This window comes from Erithacus rubecula (assembly GCF_903797595.1).
Source record: "Erithacus rubecula genome assembly, chromosome: 2".
Lineage (NCBI taxonomy): Eukaryota > Metazoa > Chordata > Aves > Passeriformes > Muscicapidae > Erithacus > Erithacus rubecula.
In genome coordinates, this window is record NC_136685.1 from 103438635 (window position 1) to 103459506 (window position 20872).

Here is a 20872-nt window from a genome sequence, read left to right on the forward strand (position 1 = left end):
GTCTTCTTTGTTTCACCCTCTCTCTGAAATCCTCTGAAAGTAGCGGAATGATCCTTCTCGAAAAGGGAGCTATCACTGCTTAGAGAGAGATCTTGGTAAAACTCAAACATGCCAGACACTGAAATGCACACAAGCAGAACAGTACTTTCAAAGTCAATTAGCTTGAAAATATAAATATGTTTAAGTGCTCTCTTGGATTAGAACCCTACAGGCAATTTACAGGCTTGGCTCTTCCAGCTCACTGCACTTGTACTTCAAAACACTTTAGCTCCACAATAACAACAGAAGTTTTGAAATGTGATCTGACCAGAAACAAACTCATCCTATTCTTTTTATCTAGGATGAAGATGAGAAATGATAATTAAAAAAGTTAAGGTGTTTCATTCATTCCCTGTATCTCTCTGACATATTTAGCTCAGAATTTTTCTGTTTGACTGTGATGAGGATGGAGCCCAAGGGAGCAGGGAAAGAGGGGATCCATATGAATCAGAGGCTGTTTTCCTCAGGCTGTTTGTCCAGATCTTGGTGACAAACAGGCTCCAAAGAGCCAGCACCAACAAAGGAGCCACTGCCCAGCCCTGCCCTGTGCAGCCACCTCTCTCCACGGAGCACAAACACAAATCCTGCCCAGGATAAACTGCTGTCACTGCTCATTTACACCAGCTAAGCCAGGTCTAAACACCCTGCTTCCCTTTCTTAGAAGGTCCGTGTCCAAGCTGCCCTCCAAAATCCACTTTCAAAAAACAGAAACTCACAAGGCTTCTAGAATGTTCTTTATCTGCAGCCCATTCTTGCATTGGGAATTATCTTGATGCAGTTCATGGGACTGTTTGCTGTAAAGGCAATTGGAATGGATCTACAACCTTGATCAATCAGTCAAGACAACTTTGAGTACAGCACAGGAGTTCAGATGAAGAGAAAATCCTAGAAATCAGCTCTCAAATGACTACATGAATTTACCGAGTGAGATTTTTAATATTTGAACACAGAACAAATCTTTTAATAAGTTGGGTTATTTTGTTCTTTCTTTCTTTTTGAATAGATCTTCCATTAAAAAAATCAGCAAAAGCTGCAGAGTAAGGAACACCAGCCATAATCTTAGATGTCCTGAAAACAACTTGAAATGTTCTTAGACAAAATAGAATTGGGGAGAAAAAAGAGAAAACTTCCTTCAATACCTTAAAGGACTAGCAATGGTGACCACTTTCAAGCATGCAATTTAGGCTAAATAATATATTGCAGTCACCAGATGTGTCACCTACAAAAGGAAAAGTAAAACCCTCTCTGAGTGGTATCACTGACATAATTATTATTGCAAATCAAACCACAGTGACAAGATAAGAAGCAGGTGACAAGGTTTGCATTGCTTTTTAGTCTGAGATGGAGACTTTAAATAAAAAACTAAATAAAATACATTGGTTTTTCTGTAAGATTTATGGAAGAGTAGAGCTTACACTGAAGATAAAAAATGTATTTTTTTTAGGTTGCTGGATTAGAAAAAAGAAGTCTTTTATAGACTACAGACTTCTCCATTCTGGAAAAGGTTTTTTGGGTTTTTTTTTTTTAATAATTCCCAAGAAAGGTAAAGCCTGAAGAAACACCTCTCCTTGCATTTCTCTGGCTTGAAACTGTTTTTTTCTGAAATGTAAGATGATTGTACCAAAAGGAATGCAAGGCTTTGTGTAAAAACAGAAAGTTGAAGGTAGAACTCGTGCAGCCTACAAACTTACAAAGCAGACAAATCATAAAGGATATATAACCAAAAAATGGCAGATTTCCTGACTTTATTTGCTAAAGGCAAAGTAGAAATTTCTGGTTTTTGCCAGTAGTATCTCATAAAACATTCCAATACCTCCTCAGAACACGGGATTAAAAACATTATGTAAAAGGTCATTTTACTAATCTGAAACCTCTGTGTGTGGTAACTGATATAAATCTATGATGCAGCTGAATTTGCCCCAGAACAATTGTTGAAATATCAAAGTGTTTTTTACTTCTCTTAGAAAATAAGCCTGTTACTTCCATCATTAAAAATCCCAGTTGAGTATATGACACACTTGGGTTTGCTTCTCCAAAAACCAGTATGTTTCCCTTTTGAAAAAATCCCTCATGTGAGAACAAATAAAGCACAATATTCCTTTTAATTGTGAAACAAGCCATTGCTGATGTGATTGAAGTTCTCTAAGTATCCAATTCTTTCAAGATATCTGTGAGAAAAAAAAACATAATTACAGAACCTTTGGTGGCCATCTTGCTGGTTACTCACCCATTTCTTGCCTGGTACTGCAGACTCCTGTCCCATATTTTTCTAACTCTATGGTCACAGTTTTCAAAGCATTAACATCTGTTTCTGCAAAGCCGAGGTAGTTATAAGAACCCATATTGATTACATTCTTGATAGTCCTTCCTGTAAACCTAGAATTAAAGCAAATTTTGAACAACAGTGCAATTTTCCCTCCAATCCCAAATGAAAACAAAATAATCCCGAAATTTTCCCACCAAATTTTGTTCCAGCATTAAGTTCCTACTTGGGAATTTACAATCCTCATACTCTAACAGCAAAAAATTGTTTTTCTAGCCTTTCTGTTTCCCTAACTAAGCACTGCTTCATGGTCAGAATGCTTTCCAGAAGCCATGCTGTAGATGGCAATATACTGGTATGGGCTGAATGGCTGCTTTTATGGATTTAAATATACAAACAAATCCATGATTTTATTTAAGGAACAACTTACAGACATTAATTTTTCAAGCAAATTGTCAACTGCTTCCATTAAGTCATCAGTGTTCTCTCACACACACAGAACTTAAACCTGATGAAAATAAGGGAAGCTGTATGATGTATTCTCAATAAGCTCAAATATAGCCAACCTACACACTGTCTATGCTGTGAATTCCCACTGCTGTGTAATTCAGCTGCAACACACCAAAACCTTTAAGCTGTAATCTGCTTAAAACCCACTGCCAAAGACTCACTATGAAGGCAAGGAGCCACATTCATGCAATGCAAGAAATTACAATTTAAAACCTAACCAAAGGATAAAACAAATTTTGTTGTAATATTCTGTTGTTATAAATGGTGTGTGAGCAGCCTTGTGCTGACACAGCTAAACCCATTTGCAGTGGAGCTGGAAATCCATATTGCATTTCCAAACAAATACTCAGAAGAAAAGGGGTCAGACTGTCAGCATGGCACTGGCTGCAGGAAGAAACGTGCTGATGGATATTAGACAATTAGATATTTGACCCAACTTTCTGTGCTTTGCAGAGGTGTCAGGAGCATGCTCAGGAAGCTGAGAGCAGCAGAGTGTAGGATGACTCACCTAAATGTCCAGTTGTAATCATCTGTAACACGCTCCATGAGGTCAAACTGTGGCCCAGGGACACTGCAAATTGGGCGATTCCAGTTATCTCGTATCCTCAAATACAGGTTTCTGGTGTAAAAGTTCTCAAAATCTTGATAAAGTGGCACAAAATCCTGGTTTGAAAACATGCACAGGGTTATGTTGCTGGGAAAATATCTGCTTCTGTATCCAAGTTATTCCTATTAACAAGGAAAAACTGATTCATCAGTAAACAGAGAGCCATAGCAGCCACATGTTCCTATGTCTCTTACAACTCCAAACAGCAAATGTCTTACTATGATTCTTTTAACACACAATATTGTATTTTTTAGAGGGTGGAGTACTTTTGGTTTGGTTTCTTTTAAATGGTTAACAAGTTGGTCTAACTCTCCCTATATATCCTGAAAGTTGGAAATGGAAAAAAATAATCTAGATTCTTTCACTTGAAGAAACCAATTGCTTCAAAATGAGCATTTTTCTATGTGTGGAGCAGACTGCAGAAAAGTAGGGTAAACAACTCACTGCATTTCATGAAATGCTGGATACATTAGACAAAAGCTAGTTCTATATGTGTGATTTGGGCATTACTGGCCTAACATGGAGATGCAAACGTCCAGTTAAAACAATTATTTTTGGTTGAGAATTAATGTCTATCCATGGAAATTAAATTTAAACAAAGCTTTATATGAAGCAGCAATATATCCATGTTGGGCACTGCATACAATAAGCTGATAAAATAACAGGGTATGCAGTTAACATATGTGGGAAAAATAAACAAACATGTAACCTGTAGTGAGCGAAAAAATAATTTAACAGGCACAACTGGAATCAACAAATGGCCAAATGCTGAAGTGAATTGGAAGTGATATTCATTAAGTTATGCATGCATCTTTGAAAATCTAAAACAAGAAACAATTTCAGGAACTTTATTTGCAAGAAAAACAGTAAAACTGTTCATGATTTTCCTTCATGATGCCAGGTGTTACCATCAATGTTATTCAAACTGCACAGAGGAGGAGCATCCAAAAATTCTAAAAAAAGCTGGAAGGCAATTGATCTTGCTAAGGTGCAAATTTCACTTGGAACTATGTGGCATGAAAAAATTTTGGGAGCTACAGGAATTCAATTATAACAAAATTAGAAATGCCTTGCTGTGTAAGACAGCCTAAGACAGCCACATGGGACAAAGGAAAATCAGGGTGGAAGAGATTTGGAAAGATGATATACTTAAAAATAAGGCATTTGGGAGCTTTCTTTTTCTGTGGATGGACCTCATATACTGAGATTCTGCTTTGCTGAGAGTATTACAGCACTCTTAGAATGAGGTGAACATGTCCCTGGGTAAAGATGATGATTTTACATAAATGTAGGCACATAACCATACACATGCACACAACTCCAGTGCAGGGTGTGTCACTCCTCCACCCCCGTGCAAGGCTCCGTAAAATGAAAGTTGTCTGCCTCCTTATTGTTGCTAAAAATCACTTGCAAGCAGGTGAAAACTCAGCTGTGGATACATAATGACTTTTTTTCATACATACTTTTTGTTGTTCTCTCTCCGCAGCAATGTTACGTTTTTCTAGTCCCCAGGCTCTCATAAAATCTCGCAGGTAGCCAAATATTGTTCCCACTGCAAACCCCACGAAGGTAAAAACTGCAACATACATTGGTGCCTGTTCAAAGTGCTCAATAAATGTTTTTTTGTAGAGAGTTCCGTTTGACACTCCATTCTTCTGAAAGAAACAGAACAGAAACTTGTGATTAATACAGTGAATCTCAGCAAAGCTTAGACCCCTTGACCTCGGGGCAAATATTTTTCTCTAATTAGAGGAGACATTTAAGCCTCACTGCAGCAGCTGAAGAAGAGGACCTTTAACAGTGCAGTTGCTACTGACCACTCCAAGTATCTCCCATTTTCTCTCCTCTCATGTCCTCATGATGTCTTCAACACCACTCCCTTGTCTATTTTGAAACATGTGAAACTTATGAAAGATTGGCAATGTATCATTGTGCAATTGGACAATTATTTCAAAGGTGATTAAATGGAAACCACAATGCTCTGTCTCGCAAGACAGAGCTATAAAAAGGGAAGGGCAGCATTAAAAGCTCACCTACACTGTGCCTGACTGCTTCTGGAAGTCTTGTGCAACCCATTGCAGCAACTAACCTAAATAAAACAAATCCTGCCTAAAACAGGGCAGCTTTGCCATCATGTTCTCCAGACCTGAGGAAGCAGCCAAAACAGTCATGATCTCTGCCTTCCATTTCTGTTCTGATTTCACAAATGCTTTCAATCCTATTTTCAGTGGTGTCTCCCCTAATTCTAAGGTTTCTAAAAAACAAAATAAAGAAGAGCAAAAGTAAAAAAAAAAAAAAAAAAAAAGGAAGACGACACACAGCCTTGCTTGTTGTAATCCCATTGAGAGCAAATTCTAGAAATCTACAACAGTGTGTGGACAAAATATTTTGTTATTAAAATATATTCAGATTTTCAGTTTCAAATTAAAGAAGCTAAGTTTTTCAGTTGCCATATTCAATAGACTCCTCAGACTATTCTTTGGAAAAGTGGTAACTCCCTTACTTCTGCAAAACTTCTTTACAGTTACTGTCTAGTAACAGCCAATCTGCAAATTCAAAATTAACAAACTGCAATCCAGAAAAAAAATAGTGCCCTGTAAAAAAAAACCAACTCCAACCAAACAAATACCCAAGACATGTATTTTAACATATTATAAAGCAAAACTGCCAGCATATGAAGAAATACCACTAACACATTTCTCCCTGTGGGAAGGATGAACTAAAAATGTAGATTACCTAGTTATGTAATGTAAGCTGAAATAGAATATTCATATTAAGAACAATTGCCAATTCACTATACTTGTAAGAACAGAGTATTATTGATCTTCATATTGCATTAAAATGTCTTTATCCTCAAAGGATTTAGATTTCTGTTGTAACTTGCTGTTCTAATCCTGGATTCCTCAATGGTTTCTTTGGGAGAAAAAGAAATTAAAAAAAAAAACAAAAAGAAAGAAAAGAAAAGCATTGTTGGGCACAAGAGAACACAGACAGGCTGTTAAGGAAACCCAAAAGAGAAAAAAAAGTGCTGATTGGGCTGAGCAGAAACACATTTAGACTTTGGAAACACTGCCCTGCAAGGGAGGAGGGATGCAGGGCTTGCTCTCACCATGTGAGGGAACACCTTTGCAGAAATGCTACACATGCACTCCTACCTCAACCTAATTGCTCTTTTAGGGCAACCTATTTACCATGAAAAACATTTTATGAGGATGAGTTAAATACATGGTCAAGTCAAATTTCAAATGAGTCACAACAGCTGTGTGCACATAGTTATGAGATAAAGCAAATATTTCAGAAAGGATTAAGCTCAGGCCTATTACCTTGCATTTGCCATGGGCTAGGAGCATATTTATGGTCATCTATGGAAATTCAAGTGGCATTGTAGCTTGATGCTCTTGAATCAATTGGCATCAAGATGTGATGATATGATAATGCACCTGAGCCCAGAAGAGAGAGTTATGATGTTTTTGTTCATTGATTTTATTAAGAAACACTTTATTGCCATAAACCTTATTGGTGAAGGAACCAAAACTATCAAACTTCTGCACTGTAATCCTTCCACAATAAAACTCTGCTGTTGTTGAACTCTCATTTCAGCAGGTGCCATTTGATGTAGTCACTATGATGTGTATTTAACCAGGTAACCACTGTCACTGTCCTTAATACAAACAGCTGGGAGTAGAGAGCAGAGATAGCAGTGAAGTGCAAAAATTGTGGAGCCAGATGTGATCCACGTTCTCCAGGCTCTGAAGGAAAAAACCCAAGAGTCCTTCAACAGTTAGCACAAGGCTGGGAGAACCAATTTTTTTTAAAAAAGTGACATCTCATCTAAAAAGTGACAAAACCAAAGAGCATTTAATCCATCCCTGAAATGCCACAAAAAAGTAAAGAGAGAGTCTCAAGAAAGAATAACCCAAATAAGTGGATTTGCTGCTTCTGGAGAGTGGGAGAGTGGTAGCAGAGGTGTTTCTGAGCAGCATTTCTTTCAGAAATGAAGTGTGGGGTGTATGAGTGACTGAACATCATGAGGATGTTCAATTTCAGCCAGTCTGAATTGGCTGAATTGGTCAGTGAAGCAATGGCTGTCATTTTGCACTGCATTACTGTTGACTATTTTTATGTTATCATGCCATATGATATCATTTTATCTCAGAAGAAGGAGGTGGATTTGGAGGCTGTGCATTTAGAACAGCAGTTTACAGTGAAGAGAGATGTAATTCAACTGTTGCTGGCACTGAAATCAAATACAGCAGATTTCCCTCAAATGCCTGAAACCATTCAGAGATCATTAGTTACACCATTACACAGCAGGTGCTCTGCTGAATTCTCTCTCATTATCTGTAATAACACCTGCAGTAGGCAGTACAATTTATAGTCCATACCTTCAACTGTAGCAATTGGCAAAGATTCTCAAAAATATAGATATTCTTCCAACTTCAGCAATTGGTGACTTTGACATTTTATGACTTTAAGACTCTTAGAGTCATCAGGGGATAACTATGAATGTATTCATCATTCCTGAACCTAAAAATGTTTGGGATATAAATAGTGACTTTTGACAATTCATTTCATCTGTAAAAATGTGTTTCCTTTTTCATAATGAAATTACCTGACAGTGTCATGACAGTTTACTTTGACTGTTCTTGTCTGCTGTGCTTTTCTACTCAGCCAATTACACCACTCCCAATTTTCTATACTCAAAAAAATTCTGCCTCTCTATTTGTCTCTTCCCAACCTAGAAAAATCTTAATCTGTATAATTCTAGACCAGTCTCCTTGTCCTTAGATGGATTTAAATGTCCAAAAATGAATTTTAAAATTATATATTTTCATGTTCAACCTTCTATTCACTCTGCAAAATCAATAAAACTTTTTTGACATGCAGAGGATGCAAATTAAAATTGCATACCCCACTTGAGGGCATTTATACATTTGCAAAATATATTTTGTCTTCTTTTCTGTTGCTTTTTAAAGACTGTTAAAATTCTATTTGCCTTCTTGCCATAGCTCACAGTTTCACCTCTTATGATTACATACATCCTTCCTCAGCCACAAAAATACTGAATTTAGAGCACGCTGCTGTTTGTGCATTCTTGGGACCATTTTCCCTTCCAATTAATTCTTTGGTTTTAATTTAGTGATCTGCATTTTTTTCTGATCTTTTGTCAACATTATACACACTACCAACAAGAAACTTCTGCAGTGTTTCTTGTTCAGACCTAATTTTTCAGCAACCTGGAGATCTGTATTGTAAATACATGTTGCCACTTATGTCTCCTCACCCATTTTTCCATCCCACTGATGAAAATATGAGAGCACATGTACAAAGAGTGATCCCTGGGGGATGCCATTCCTTGCATTTCCCTTGCTACCTTTTCAATTTGCAAATTCTCTGGCAAAAAGGTCAACAAAAGCAGCATCCCAGAGTTACCCAGCAACTTCATCTTTGGCTTCCTTTAAAAATCTTGAGTAAATACCACTTGTGATATCTTATTCCACAATTAACTAGCTTTTAAAAAATTTTATGCTGGCATCTCTAATCAAAATAGTTTCTCAGTGGTCTGCCCACAGTAAGTTTTCTTTCCAGGCAGAGATGGAATCTACTGGTGCAACACAGAGACATGCAGCACAGAAAGGCTATAGGTGAAATTCAAAGAGAATGGATGTTTTACCAAAGAGTTTTACACGTCTAGGATTTCGTCAGCTTCTTGGAAACCAAAAGTACAATCAGGATATGCAACCTTTGGGTGTTGATCCTCTGCTTAGCTGGTTTCAACTAAGATCCTGCAGCATGAGAATTTCTTGCAGCAAGGTTTTGATGCCAAGGAAGTCAACAGGTGTGATGGCAATGCAGTAAAGTCAGCTTTAAGTACAATACCTCTTAGATTCCCATTTTCTATAATTATCCATAATATTTCAAAACTCTCCCATAATTAAGAACCCTTCCAAAATGCCCTCAGTTTTGCAAATGGAGATATCAACTCTGACAACAAATCTCATAGTGCTATTAGAATGGACATCAGTATAAAATACTGAATATAAAGGACACACAATTCTAGTGGAAATAGATTACTAATAATGTAAACTCATCTTGAAGTCTATTAAACACACTTCTAGCAACACCTTTACAAGCAATTGTTACAAAATATATTTGAATTAGCAAAGAAAAAGAAATTGTAGCTATGCAGTAGCATGAATAATACTTAAATATTTGTTCACACTACTGTTAAAATTAGGAGATATTTTTTCATTGCATTAAGGTCCTGCAGCCCTTGGAACTGTGCTAATTGGGATGAGCCAGATTTGCACCAAGGGGAGAGTGAAGAATTGAACAGTACAGAGTGCCACAGTACCAAACCTGTGTGCTGGCCCTGAGTAACTCCCCAGCAGAGAGGTAACCATGTATGCTAGGTGAGTGGAGCTGTGTCAAGGAAACTGAGCCCAAAATCCCCATGTTTTCATGCAAGTCTGTTCTACAGAGATCACAAGCTCTAATTAAATATTCTCCTGCAATTATGGCCACTTCCAACACAGCTGCAGTAGGTGCAGACAGGTATATCCTTGAAATAAAACTACTGGGAACAATAAAATCTTCATCTTTAAATATAAGTTCCCTGCCAGGAATAAAATCTGATCCAGAGGTGGATGAATCTTTATGTATGTTTCTGGATCAGATTTTATCAAGTTGTTTTATACAACCTATTAAAAAAACAAGGCAAGTTGACTGATCTCCACAGTGCTTCCCATACAGATATGTATATGAAGAGAGAGGTGTTGAAAACAGAACCAAGTGACAGCCATGTTTGCTCAACATCTGACAGACCTACAAGATGACAGTGAAACCTTAAGCAAATTAGGACAACACGCTCCTACAGCAAAAAACTGATGGGAGAATAGACAAAATTGCTAATGCAACATCTGATTGCTGCAGACAGTTTGGTTCTAAATAGATGTTTGCTCCACAGCATTTGAAGAGTATCTGGGACAGGACCCTAAATGTAGATGATTTTAGATGTTCTAGGATGTGTGAGACAGCCACATGGGGAAGACTATAAATATCAACATAAATAATGACATAAATGAGTGCCAGGATCTACAGAAGCCTGTAACCTGCAGCAGAAGCTGAAGGTGGGGTAGTACAGGATTTCATTTCAGCCAAGGGAAGGGTATGGTCCAGCTGAATCCCTCTCAGCACTTGCCACTGGGTGGTCACCACTTGAAGTGTCTGGTGTGCAATTCTGTCCCCTATAATAGATCACTGGCACCAGAGGGCTGGGTCCCAAATAATAAAACTGTCAGGTCCCATGCGATCCCAGCAGGCTGCCACAGTTACCAAACCGTCCCAAAATCACTTAGGAATCCATTAGACACTGGAGGAATCTGGATGATTGTATGCTGTTCCCAGGAGAAAAAAAAAAAAAAAAAAGGAAATTGTAATTATGAAAACAGAAGTTCTCTATAATAAATATACTATTGACACAAATTTAGATGACTTCATAAATCTGCCCACTTACTGGCAATTATATCTTTCAACTTAAATGAGTGATTTATTTTCTGTAACAACATATTTCAGATCTTATAGGCTCAAGTTTCTAAACCAGAAGCCAAAAATAGCTACATGGAGAATTCATAGATTACTGAGCTATAAAGACAAGACTTAAATTAAAAATAATTGTGAAACCTATAGGTCCTAGAAGGTGCTAAAATGAAGGTCACTGCCTCTTGCAATGAGACAAAGCCACAAGAAAGTGGCTCCAACACAAACTGCAAGTAGCAACCCAGCCAAAAAAAGCTTTGGTTCTTATTAGTGTGCCTGCAGAATCTTTGTTTGGACTATTAATTTCTACTGAAGTTTCAAGAAAAAAATACTCATCTGGTAGTAACACAATCAATAAGGACTAGGAGTAAAATCTCCAAGACTGTCCAGAAGGTTTAGGAAATATAGGACACCCTTAAAGTAACTTAGGAAACCATGTACTCTTGAACATGCAGAGATTTAGGATTTAACAATTCAGAAACTCTAAGAAGTTCACTGCCTATAAACAGTATTAAATGCTGCGTGTTCTGCTGCTTGTGGTTTGTTTGAAGGTTGGGTCTTCACCCCAGTTTTCACAAGCACCAGGAAAGAGCTTTCCATTTGTTAATGAACTGTCATCTAATTGCTGACTGAAAACTTGCAGCCTTTCTTCAAGAGAGCATGCTACAGGCAAACACCACAAAGGATCTTCACCTTCCAGACTTCTCAGCTGAGCACAAACTCCAACATACTCATCTCGCAGCAATTCTTTCAGCATCAAATAAACGAGTCCTGCAATGCTGACTATGACAAATAGTGGGAAAATACAGATGTGAATGAAAAACACATTAGAAATATACTGTGAAATGCTGTTATGTACACCTCCTGTGTATTACTATATAATTTCTAGACTAACACTTTATTCTGATGCTAAAATGATACTTTTGATTGCAATATAGGAAATTGGGAGGATATAGAAGACTTTTTCATAAATGGCATTTAGGAAGAACACTCAACAGTGGCAAGGGTTCCAAACAAGAAGATATATGAACTCAAAAAGTACACATTTAATCTCAGTTTTGTAAGTTTTTATTCAGATATTCATATTAATTTCATAAGTCTCTTATCTGATATATCAGAAACTCTATCCCTGCACACACTACAAGCAACATGCACTCCAGCACCAATGAATGTTTAATTTCAACTATTAACAAATTGCCTGCTGTGTGCAATTTTTGCAAAAACCTACAGAAAACATCAGCATGTGTTTTCATCTTGCATGGATTTAGTCCAGCAGGTAGAAATGCACATTGCAGAATGGTCACACCACGGTGTTTTTAAAAGAAAAGCCACATGTAACTCTTTATAGCACAGAAGCTTAGACTAGTGTACACAGACTCAGGAGAAAACCCAGTAGCAAACCATGAAAATGCAATCTGATGAAAGGGAGAAAAAGAGTAGAAAACACTATTCTGAACTTCAAGGTTCATAAATAGCAATGTGAACCATAACAGCTACTACCCAATACCAAATAACCAAGGTACTTACATCAAACAGTATGTGAGGGATAAAAAAAATGCACAGCAAACTCTCTTCCCAATGGCTTTACATTTGTACATTTCAAATAGTAAGAAACACTAGGAAGAAAAAGCAACATGATTGTCTCATACAGCTGTTATTCTGCTATTACTCCCAGAAACTTCAAAGTGACTTAACCTAAGTAGGAAGGCATGAGGGCAAAGAGGGATCTTAATAATTTTAAATCATTAGAGACAAAACAATGTTATTCACTACCCAGAGAGAGACTTACAAACACTAAAAGGTTATTTCCTAACCTTACAGCAATTACAGAGCAGAAAGCCAGGCATGTGGGATCAGAGAGAAGTGGATGAAACACCTGGGTTACAGCAATCCCCACACAGTTTGTGGTGCCAAGTTGCAGCAAGTGTTTGCTACGATTTCCAAAGCTTAGGGTAAGTTCCAGGATTCACACTGCTTGGCCACATCAGAATATCTACTGATCATCCAAATCCTATGGCTTTGGCTTTAAAAATAAACAAACAAACAAGATGATGATGAAGTGATAGCACTTCAAAGGCTGCCAGTTTCTGCATCATCACTGGTGATGATCTGAAATATGGGAAGCTACTTCCAGAAGAGAGCTGGAATTAAGAAATTAATCCTATGGATATCACATACAGTTTTGATATGAAACTGTCTATTGGGATGAAGACTGACAGTGTAAAGATTCTCAAGATGTGCTAAGTAGATTGCTAGTGATTTTGACCAGTGTGGATTCAGAGTTAATATCCACATGATGCAATCCACCAACTCCTACATATTTCCTACACAGTGACTTTGCACCAGAAAATGTTTTAATTAGCTATCAGATACCTCTTCATGCAAAATTCCCTTGTGAAGAAAATGCTTTATCTTCTGTACTAACTAGTATAATAAATCCCTCATTGGATTCCAGACCTTTCCCCATTGTATGGCACAAAAGCTTCAAACAGGGCCAGGATTTTTCACAGATTTAATAATGAGTTTAATAATGAGACACACATTCCCTGTCAGAATGGACAGTGGCCATGGATGCTGGATCATGCCAAATATATTGCAAGCTTAAATCCTAAGGTGTTAAACATTCAGAAGCAGTCTCAGGCCATCCTTCATTCCTAAGATTACAGCACCAGTTTGGATAAAGACTTCTGGAAGTTACAGTACATCCCTGGTTAAGGAAGGACAAATGTACTCACACTTACTATCTGAAAGCTGCATATCATTAGAATAATTTGCACATTATATTTCTGATTGTAAGAGCTATGCACAAATTAAACTGAAACTGTGTGCCTTCCAAGACATTCCTATGAATGCAAGGAGTAACTTATCATATTTCAAAAACATGATGAAAGAGAAAGTCATTGCCAATTTTCTTAATGCAATCAGTTTAGCTGGATTTATGCTACCCCCTCCAAGGTAATTAACTACTTGAAAATTGTATTTAAATACAAATATCTTGACATACCACAGATGGAGAGGAGAGAGAGATAAGAAATTCCATAACAAAAAGCCCCAATGGGGAAAGCAGAATTTCTCATGAACAGATGAGAAAGAGGCAATCAAATTTATGCTTCTAGCTTGACAGATATGGGCATTAAAGACTAGGAAGATGACCATCTGGGTAGATAAGAATCCTTATCTGCTGGTAAGAATCCAGCATCAAAGGGAGCCTTAGGGTGAAAAAATAATCAGAATAAATTCAGTTAAGGCATAGCATGTAGGTTTGCAGGACAAGATTTTGAGGAAGATGAAGACAATACCCAACCGATGAACACATAAAGAAAATGAACAGCTTCACACCTTCAAACACAATACAAGGTGTTTTAAGCAAGAAGACAAAAAACTAATTAAGCCAATCATTAGGCAACTTGGTAGCAATGACCATGGCTAATTAAAGTCAGTTGTCCTACAGCAAAGGCAGCATCACAACTGGTACATGTGATCAAATCACTGCAACATTTAATTTAACAACGTGACAACCCACCTATCATCATAGTGTCCTCAGAGAACCCCATTCTGGAGTAACCCAGATTCACCAATTTGTGCCCTAATCCAGAAAAACTACATAGTTTAACCAGTGGCAACCAATTACTTTTTTATTTTTCACCTAAAAATCTACAGAAACAGTAACATCCTGCTCTAGCTGATTTTTTTTTTTTTTTTTTTTTTTTTTTTTTTTTTTTGTTTGAAAACTATCAGGAAAAGGCAGTTTCAAACTGTTATGGTTGTGTCCACACCTACACCTATGAGGAATTCACAACTGGATGCCTCCAGGTACAACAGTTCTGCAAGAGGCTCTCTCCTCTTCCCACCAATTTCAATTTCTGCCTACTGGAAAAGATGACCTTGGCCTATATGACTTCTAATGGCTATTTAATTGTTATGATATTAATTAACTGTTATTAAATTGACTAATTAAATCAGAGCTAAAAAGAATTCACTTCAATTGCTTGAAGATCAATTAAAAATAATCTAGAAATAATTGATGCTTTTTTAAAAAAGTGCATTATACATTGAAATGCTCTTCCTAAGTTGTCCCAGTAATATCTAAGTCACAACACTGAACTTGAGAACTGATGACTTTCTCTCATCTGAACCTTCTGTAACTATCCAGGTTTGCAGAAACAGTCTTAAATAAATGCTCTTCTCAGATTTTACAGCAGTCTAGATGAATACAGACAAAAAGGGAAGTCCTCACCCCACCAGGTATACTGATTTTCACCAGTGGGTCAATGTCTACCTTGAGGTAAATACCTAGAGCCTGTGGTTCCTGGCTGAAAAGACAAAGGTTAGGAAAAAGAAGCACCTGAGAAATTCAAGAGGCAAAAATCCAGAGCAAGAATACTGAGGTAAAGGGGTGACTGAAGTGTTTTGTTGTTTCAGCAAATACATAGCAAAAAGTGACTTGAGTTAGCCTTTGCATTTGAACAGTCATAACTTTTTTTTTTTCTAAGAAAGCAATATTCTACTCCCTCATGTTACCCCTATGTCTGCCAGTACCCATCTACCAAAGCTTTGAGCTCACAGAACAATTTCAATCAGATCTGATGAGGCCTTCATGATATCAACTCTTCTAAAAGCTTCAGGAAAATGTGATTTTGGTAGCACAAAGGGATCCAAATCCCTGAACTGAAGGAAAGACATCAATAACTTGGCTCTTTAGCCATTCTTGGAGTGAATGACACAAGCACAATTGTACTAACCCATGAACCAGCACCTGTCTAGGTCTGAACAAGGTTCAGCACATTCTGCCTCTTGCTGCTCTGGAAAGAAAGGATGTGGTAGGCAAGCTGGGATGTTCCAGGGTGGTGGAAGATGCTGGATATGTAACAACATGAAATCACTCCTTGTGGAAAAAAATGCTTACAGGCATTTCACAAGTCTTTCCCTTACCTCCTTTGTTATTTCTTCCCATATTGCTGTGGGGCAAATTGGAAGACAATACTCCAAACATTGCTGCACTTTGGAAGTAATTTCAGAAGACATTATGGTGTATTAACTCAAAGTTTTTATTTATACTGATCATAAAAATCAAGAGACTTAGGAAAAGCAGGAAATGGAGCAGCAGAATCACAGATTTCAGGAGAGCAGACTGTACCCAGAAGTAGCAGATATTGCTACTTTAATAAGCAATATTAAAAGTAAAAAGAGTTGGAGAAAAAACAGCCATCTCTCTTAAGAAACTCATGTTAAGGGCAAAAGGACAAACCATTCTAGAGTTACTAAGCAGTGATAATGCAGGTCTCAGCTGAAGGGTCAATCCAGCTTCAGACACTGCTTTTTGAGAAAGAAGAGGTGAACCAGATAGAGAGAACTGGGAAAAGAAGCATAAAGTCTGGTCAAGTAAGTTATGAGGAAAAAATGAACAAATTTGAATTGTCTAGTTTAAAGAGAAAACCCTAATGACTGGCAGCCTATGAGTCTTCAAATGTGTAAAAGATAACTGCAAAATAAAGACAGTAATCTGTGCTCTGTTAACCATCAGTATGCTTAAATTACATCCAAACTGATCTAAATGAGATATTAGAGATAATATCTGTACTGATAAAATCAGTTAAATGTGAATCTAGAGAAACTGAGGTGTTTAAGATAGACATAAACCTCTGGCAGGGACATTTTCTGCAAAGTCAAAGCTAATATTGTCTAGCAGAAGACAGCAGAAAGCAGTGCTGTCAGTTTTAACCAAACCCCAAAACACAGTGGCACCTCCTATGAGCTAAGATAGCCTTCAAGAATATGCCAGACAAAAAAACAGCCTTGGATAGAACCGATTTGCAGAAATGGACTAAATAACATCTCAAAATACTTTAAAGCCTCCTGTCCTATTTTCCTACTTACCTGATGCTCATAAAGCTCACTATGACATGAAATGTGGAACAGAAATGACTGAGATCTGCAAAAATGGCTGGTACATATTTTCAGAGGGTGAAATGTAGGCAGATAGAAAGAACCTCTGAATCACAGATGCTGGAAGAAGGAAATGGGTATACAGGCTTTCTGCTCACAATTAAAACAAAATTAATATTACCCTGTCTCTGGGCAACTACTGATGTTTGGGGAACTAAAACCTATTTAGTGCACTTCACAAATCTGTGTAACAAAAAGTTCCCATAGACATTTCCCCCCTCTTTTGTGGACAAAAAAACCCAAACCCTTTTATCTTTATCTCATTAGCATCTTTACTTATCCCCATTCTAGTAGATCAATCTTCTAACAGATATGATTTTTTTTTTAAACTTTTCCTTAGGATAACACTTTGGTACACACGTCTGTGCTCTAAATTTGGGAAGTACAGAGATAGAGCAACAGTAGCTGGCAAAGCAAAGACTGCCAGGGTCAAACAGAAGGATCTAGAAGCTCTGATCAAGAATACACTGTCCTGAGCTACCTGATATGTTTCAAGAGCAACAGAAGATGCCTAGACACCAATCTGATTTCTTGTCAACACTATCCAAAAGGAATGTAGTTTTAAAGCCCATTAAAATGTAAAGATTTTAAAGGGCTAGTAGTCTCCTACTTCTGAAAGAAAGAAGTTACTGCTTAAATATATACATGAAAAGCAAATAACAGTAAAACTTCACACAGATGATAATGAAACCTTTTTCAGAAGACCTTGTGTTTTATCTCTACCCTTCCACATCTGCAAAAAATAAAACCCCAGAAATACAAACCTGAGCATAAGAGAAATGTTGTGCCCTTCTATAATAACTGCTACAGATGTATTTCTGGAAAGAGGCAAATAATGAGCAATTACAAAGGTCCCAGTTGTCTCTCTCCACTGGAGAGAGGTCTCAAATTTGTTCTGACAACTTTAGTTTGTCCAGGGACTCCCTTGAGAGGGTGAACTACATACTCACAGCCTACCATCCAGCAGAGAAAAATATAACTTACTTGTGAAAAATGTCCACATATGCAAAATGGTCCCAGTAACATGTTCCATGGTAGAAATCAGTTAATAAAGATTGAATAAAGTTCAGATGCAATAGGGAAAAAAACCCCCAACAAACTACCTGAGGTCCCATGGCAAAAACTCCTAGCAAAATGTGCCCAAGGAGACACTCCTGTAGGTAATTTTTTTAGAGATTTCAGACATAATGCTTTATAGTGAATTCTTAAACAATATTAGTATACTCTGATAAATTCTGATTTTATGTTCTCTCCTGTCCACAGGGAAAGTTGGAAACTCCCCTCATACTCAATATGAAATTAATCATAATGAAGAAATTTTATGTGCCCATCCTGACAGCTCCCTTATGGACCAAAGGAATAACATCAGCCTGTGTATAAAAACATCAGTTGACACAAAATCAAGAATGGCAAGCAGGACATGCAGAACAACCATCAAAATTCAAAAATATCCCCCTCTGAGGACAAAATTCATACTAGGTAGTATTGCTGTCTCTTTTTTCACCCCTCTTTTTCCTTTATTTTCATGGATCAAAGCTAATCTCTTAAAGCTGCTGGAAGATAGTAAGTATAGTAAAATATTACCTCCACTTTCTATGCCACAATTTTTTGTCTGCATTCTGCTTAGGAGGAAGACAGTGGAATCCCTTGGAGAACATCCAGGTAGAGCTGACCCCCAGCAGGGACTGACAAGACAAATCCAGGATTTCTCAGTGGGGAATGCACTGTGAGCTCCAAAGAAAACAAGACTTGCTTCTTGGGATGCACAGCTGTGGGCACCAGCACAAGGAACTAGAGAAATTTTGAGAAATTATGAACCTTGCTTCCAGAAAAACATTTCTAGAGCCTAATCCCTTAAGTGCTCTATGAGCTCTAGCATTAAGTCAAGAGAGAAGTGAATAAAAGGTTTCTCTTTTGGGATGAAGGCAGTTCAGACTAAAGCCAGTGCTCAGTACAGCCATGTCCACTGAAGCTGTTGTGTGAAAATGATATAGAAATGTCCAGAAAGGCAAAGGCCTTCCTGAGAGGCCTGGAAAGGTACCAGCAAAAAGTCATGCCAAATTTGGAAGAGCCAGAGAAAAGCATGCAGAGATATCACTTAATATCAAATACTCTAAAACATAGATTCCGTACTAGTAGTTTACCTAAAGGTCTGCCTTGACCAATGCATTTCTGCTTTATTCTCACAGAATCACTATAAGCCAAAGCATGGGGTGAAACCCACTATCCTCTGTTGTTAATAAACAAAACAGATCAGAATTTCATTTTTTTTAAAAACTGACCAGTGCAGGGGTATCCAAATTGGGACTCTATCAGCCAAGGAGTAAGGTTGGCTCCTATACCAAGAGGACTAAAAGTGCAACAGATGGGGCAGTGAAGATATACAGGAAGGAAAAATAATTATTCTTAAGGTTCAGATTAACACATAGACCTTGACTGGAATGGAATGTAAAATCTTTAAACTATCTTCACTCAGGTGCATCACACCATATAGATTATTTACATTAAAACAGAACATAACCTCTGGAAGAATAAATCCATGCCAGGAATGAAAAATATTTGACTCAGGCATTCCTGCACTGTCAGGAGAAAAGATGACAGACCACAGAATTTCGAAATACTTTTATTTTCCATGGGAGCCATTCCAAAAATTTGACCACTGCAAAGCTGAGTGGAATTGTTTTGAAATTCCATATATGACCCTTTGTCTCTGTAGAGAACTTGAGTTAAGTGCTAACAACTTTTTCCTGTTACAAATCCCAGTGGAATAATGTGAAAGTCTTGCATTCCTACACAAACCCCTACAATTCTAACCTCATTTCCTAAGATCCATCACAGCCCTCAAATCTGTTGGTATCTCACGAGACCTGCTGCAGAGGACACCACATTTCCTTGGAAATGGAGCTAATAAGAAAAATTTTTAAAAGGTAAATACACCTTTGAAGAATATATGGCAAAATGGATTAAAGCAGTATTACAGACTCAGACAAATTGAAGAAAAGTGTTGCAAGCAGTTTCAAAGGCTTGTGAGAGGATTTTCCTAATGGGAATACAGAAGAGAGTGAGCAGTGGCTGTTCTTCTGTTCTAGCTAAACATTCGGTCAACACTAAAGTGTTTCATTTCCGAGTACTACACGCTAGTCAGTACACATGCTAGCTGTGAAATTATTTGTGACTCTGCATCTATTCACTTCCCAGTCCGATTTCTTTGATATTTACGAAAAAAGAAAAAAGCAGAGAAGCTCCCTTAAGACTGCAATTGCTTACAGGTGTCCATCTTCCCTTCCTTGAACCGCTCCTCCCTGTGCATCCTCGCCGTCATCCTGGCTGAGACCCAACCCATCCACCTTTCACCTCCTCCTGGCTTTCCCTCGGTAGCCCGGGGCTACCCCGGCACCCCCAGCGCACCCTGGGCACGCCCTGACCCAGTTCTCACAGCGCATTTCGGCGCCCCGGGCATCTCCTCCTCCCGAGCACCAGCGCAGCGCAGAGCCTGCTGACAGAGCGCGGCACAGCCCAGCGAGCCGGACTCGCCGGTCCGGCCGCTGCTTTCCTCACCTGCTCCCTCCCCGCCAGCCCGCCCGGCCCTCTGTCACCCGGGAGAGCTCTTGGTGCCTGCCCCAACCCGGACTCCAAAGCGAGCAGGAGTTACAGCAGCGCCTTGGCCCCGGTACTGACACCTGAATAATCCCAAATTGCTGCAGACATGAGTGGAAGAACATGATGGTAAAAACATCTTTTGTTTGGGGTGGATTTATCCTTTGTTCTGAGTCATAAAAACCCCTTCCAACTTACTTGCTCTTTGCCTTCTTAGTTATTCAGTAAGACTGGCTCAGCAATTCTTTTCTCCTATATCAAAACTTGCTATCATTTCTATTCCTTCTTCAGATTTTACATTCAAAGATCTTTCTGTTACACATACTTATCTGTGAGACCTTCCTGTCAAATTCTTATCCTTTCCACAACCT

General features: G+C 38.1%; 1 protein-coding gene across 2 annotated transcripts in view; it reads right to left on the bottom strand.

The window, feature by feature from the left end:
* Positions 1 to 20872, bottom strand: part of SPTLC3 (serine palmitoyltransferase long chain base subunit 3) — a 77940-nt gene that overhangs the window by 44141 nt on the left and 12927 nt on the right. Inside the window, exons 2-4 of one of the 2 annotated variants that reach the window (XM_079332031.1) lie at positions 4883 to 5071; positions 3321 to 3475; positions 2267 to 2415 (exon numbers count right to left, since the gene is read on the bottom strand). In XM_079332031.1, the coding sequence (XP_079188157.1) occupies positions 2267 to 2415; positions 3321 to 3475; positions 4883 to 5071 (493 nt within the window). Of the gene's footprint in view, positions 1 to 2266; positions 2416 to 3320; positions 3476 to 4882; positions 5075 to 20872 lie in introns of both variants that reach the window. The other variant, XM_079332030.1, reaches the window with a different exon arrangement.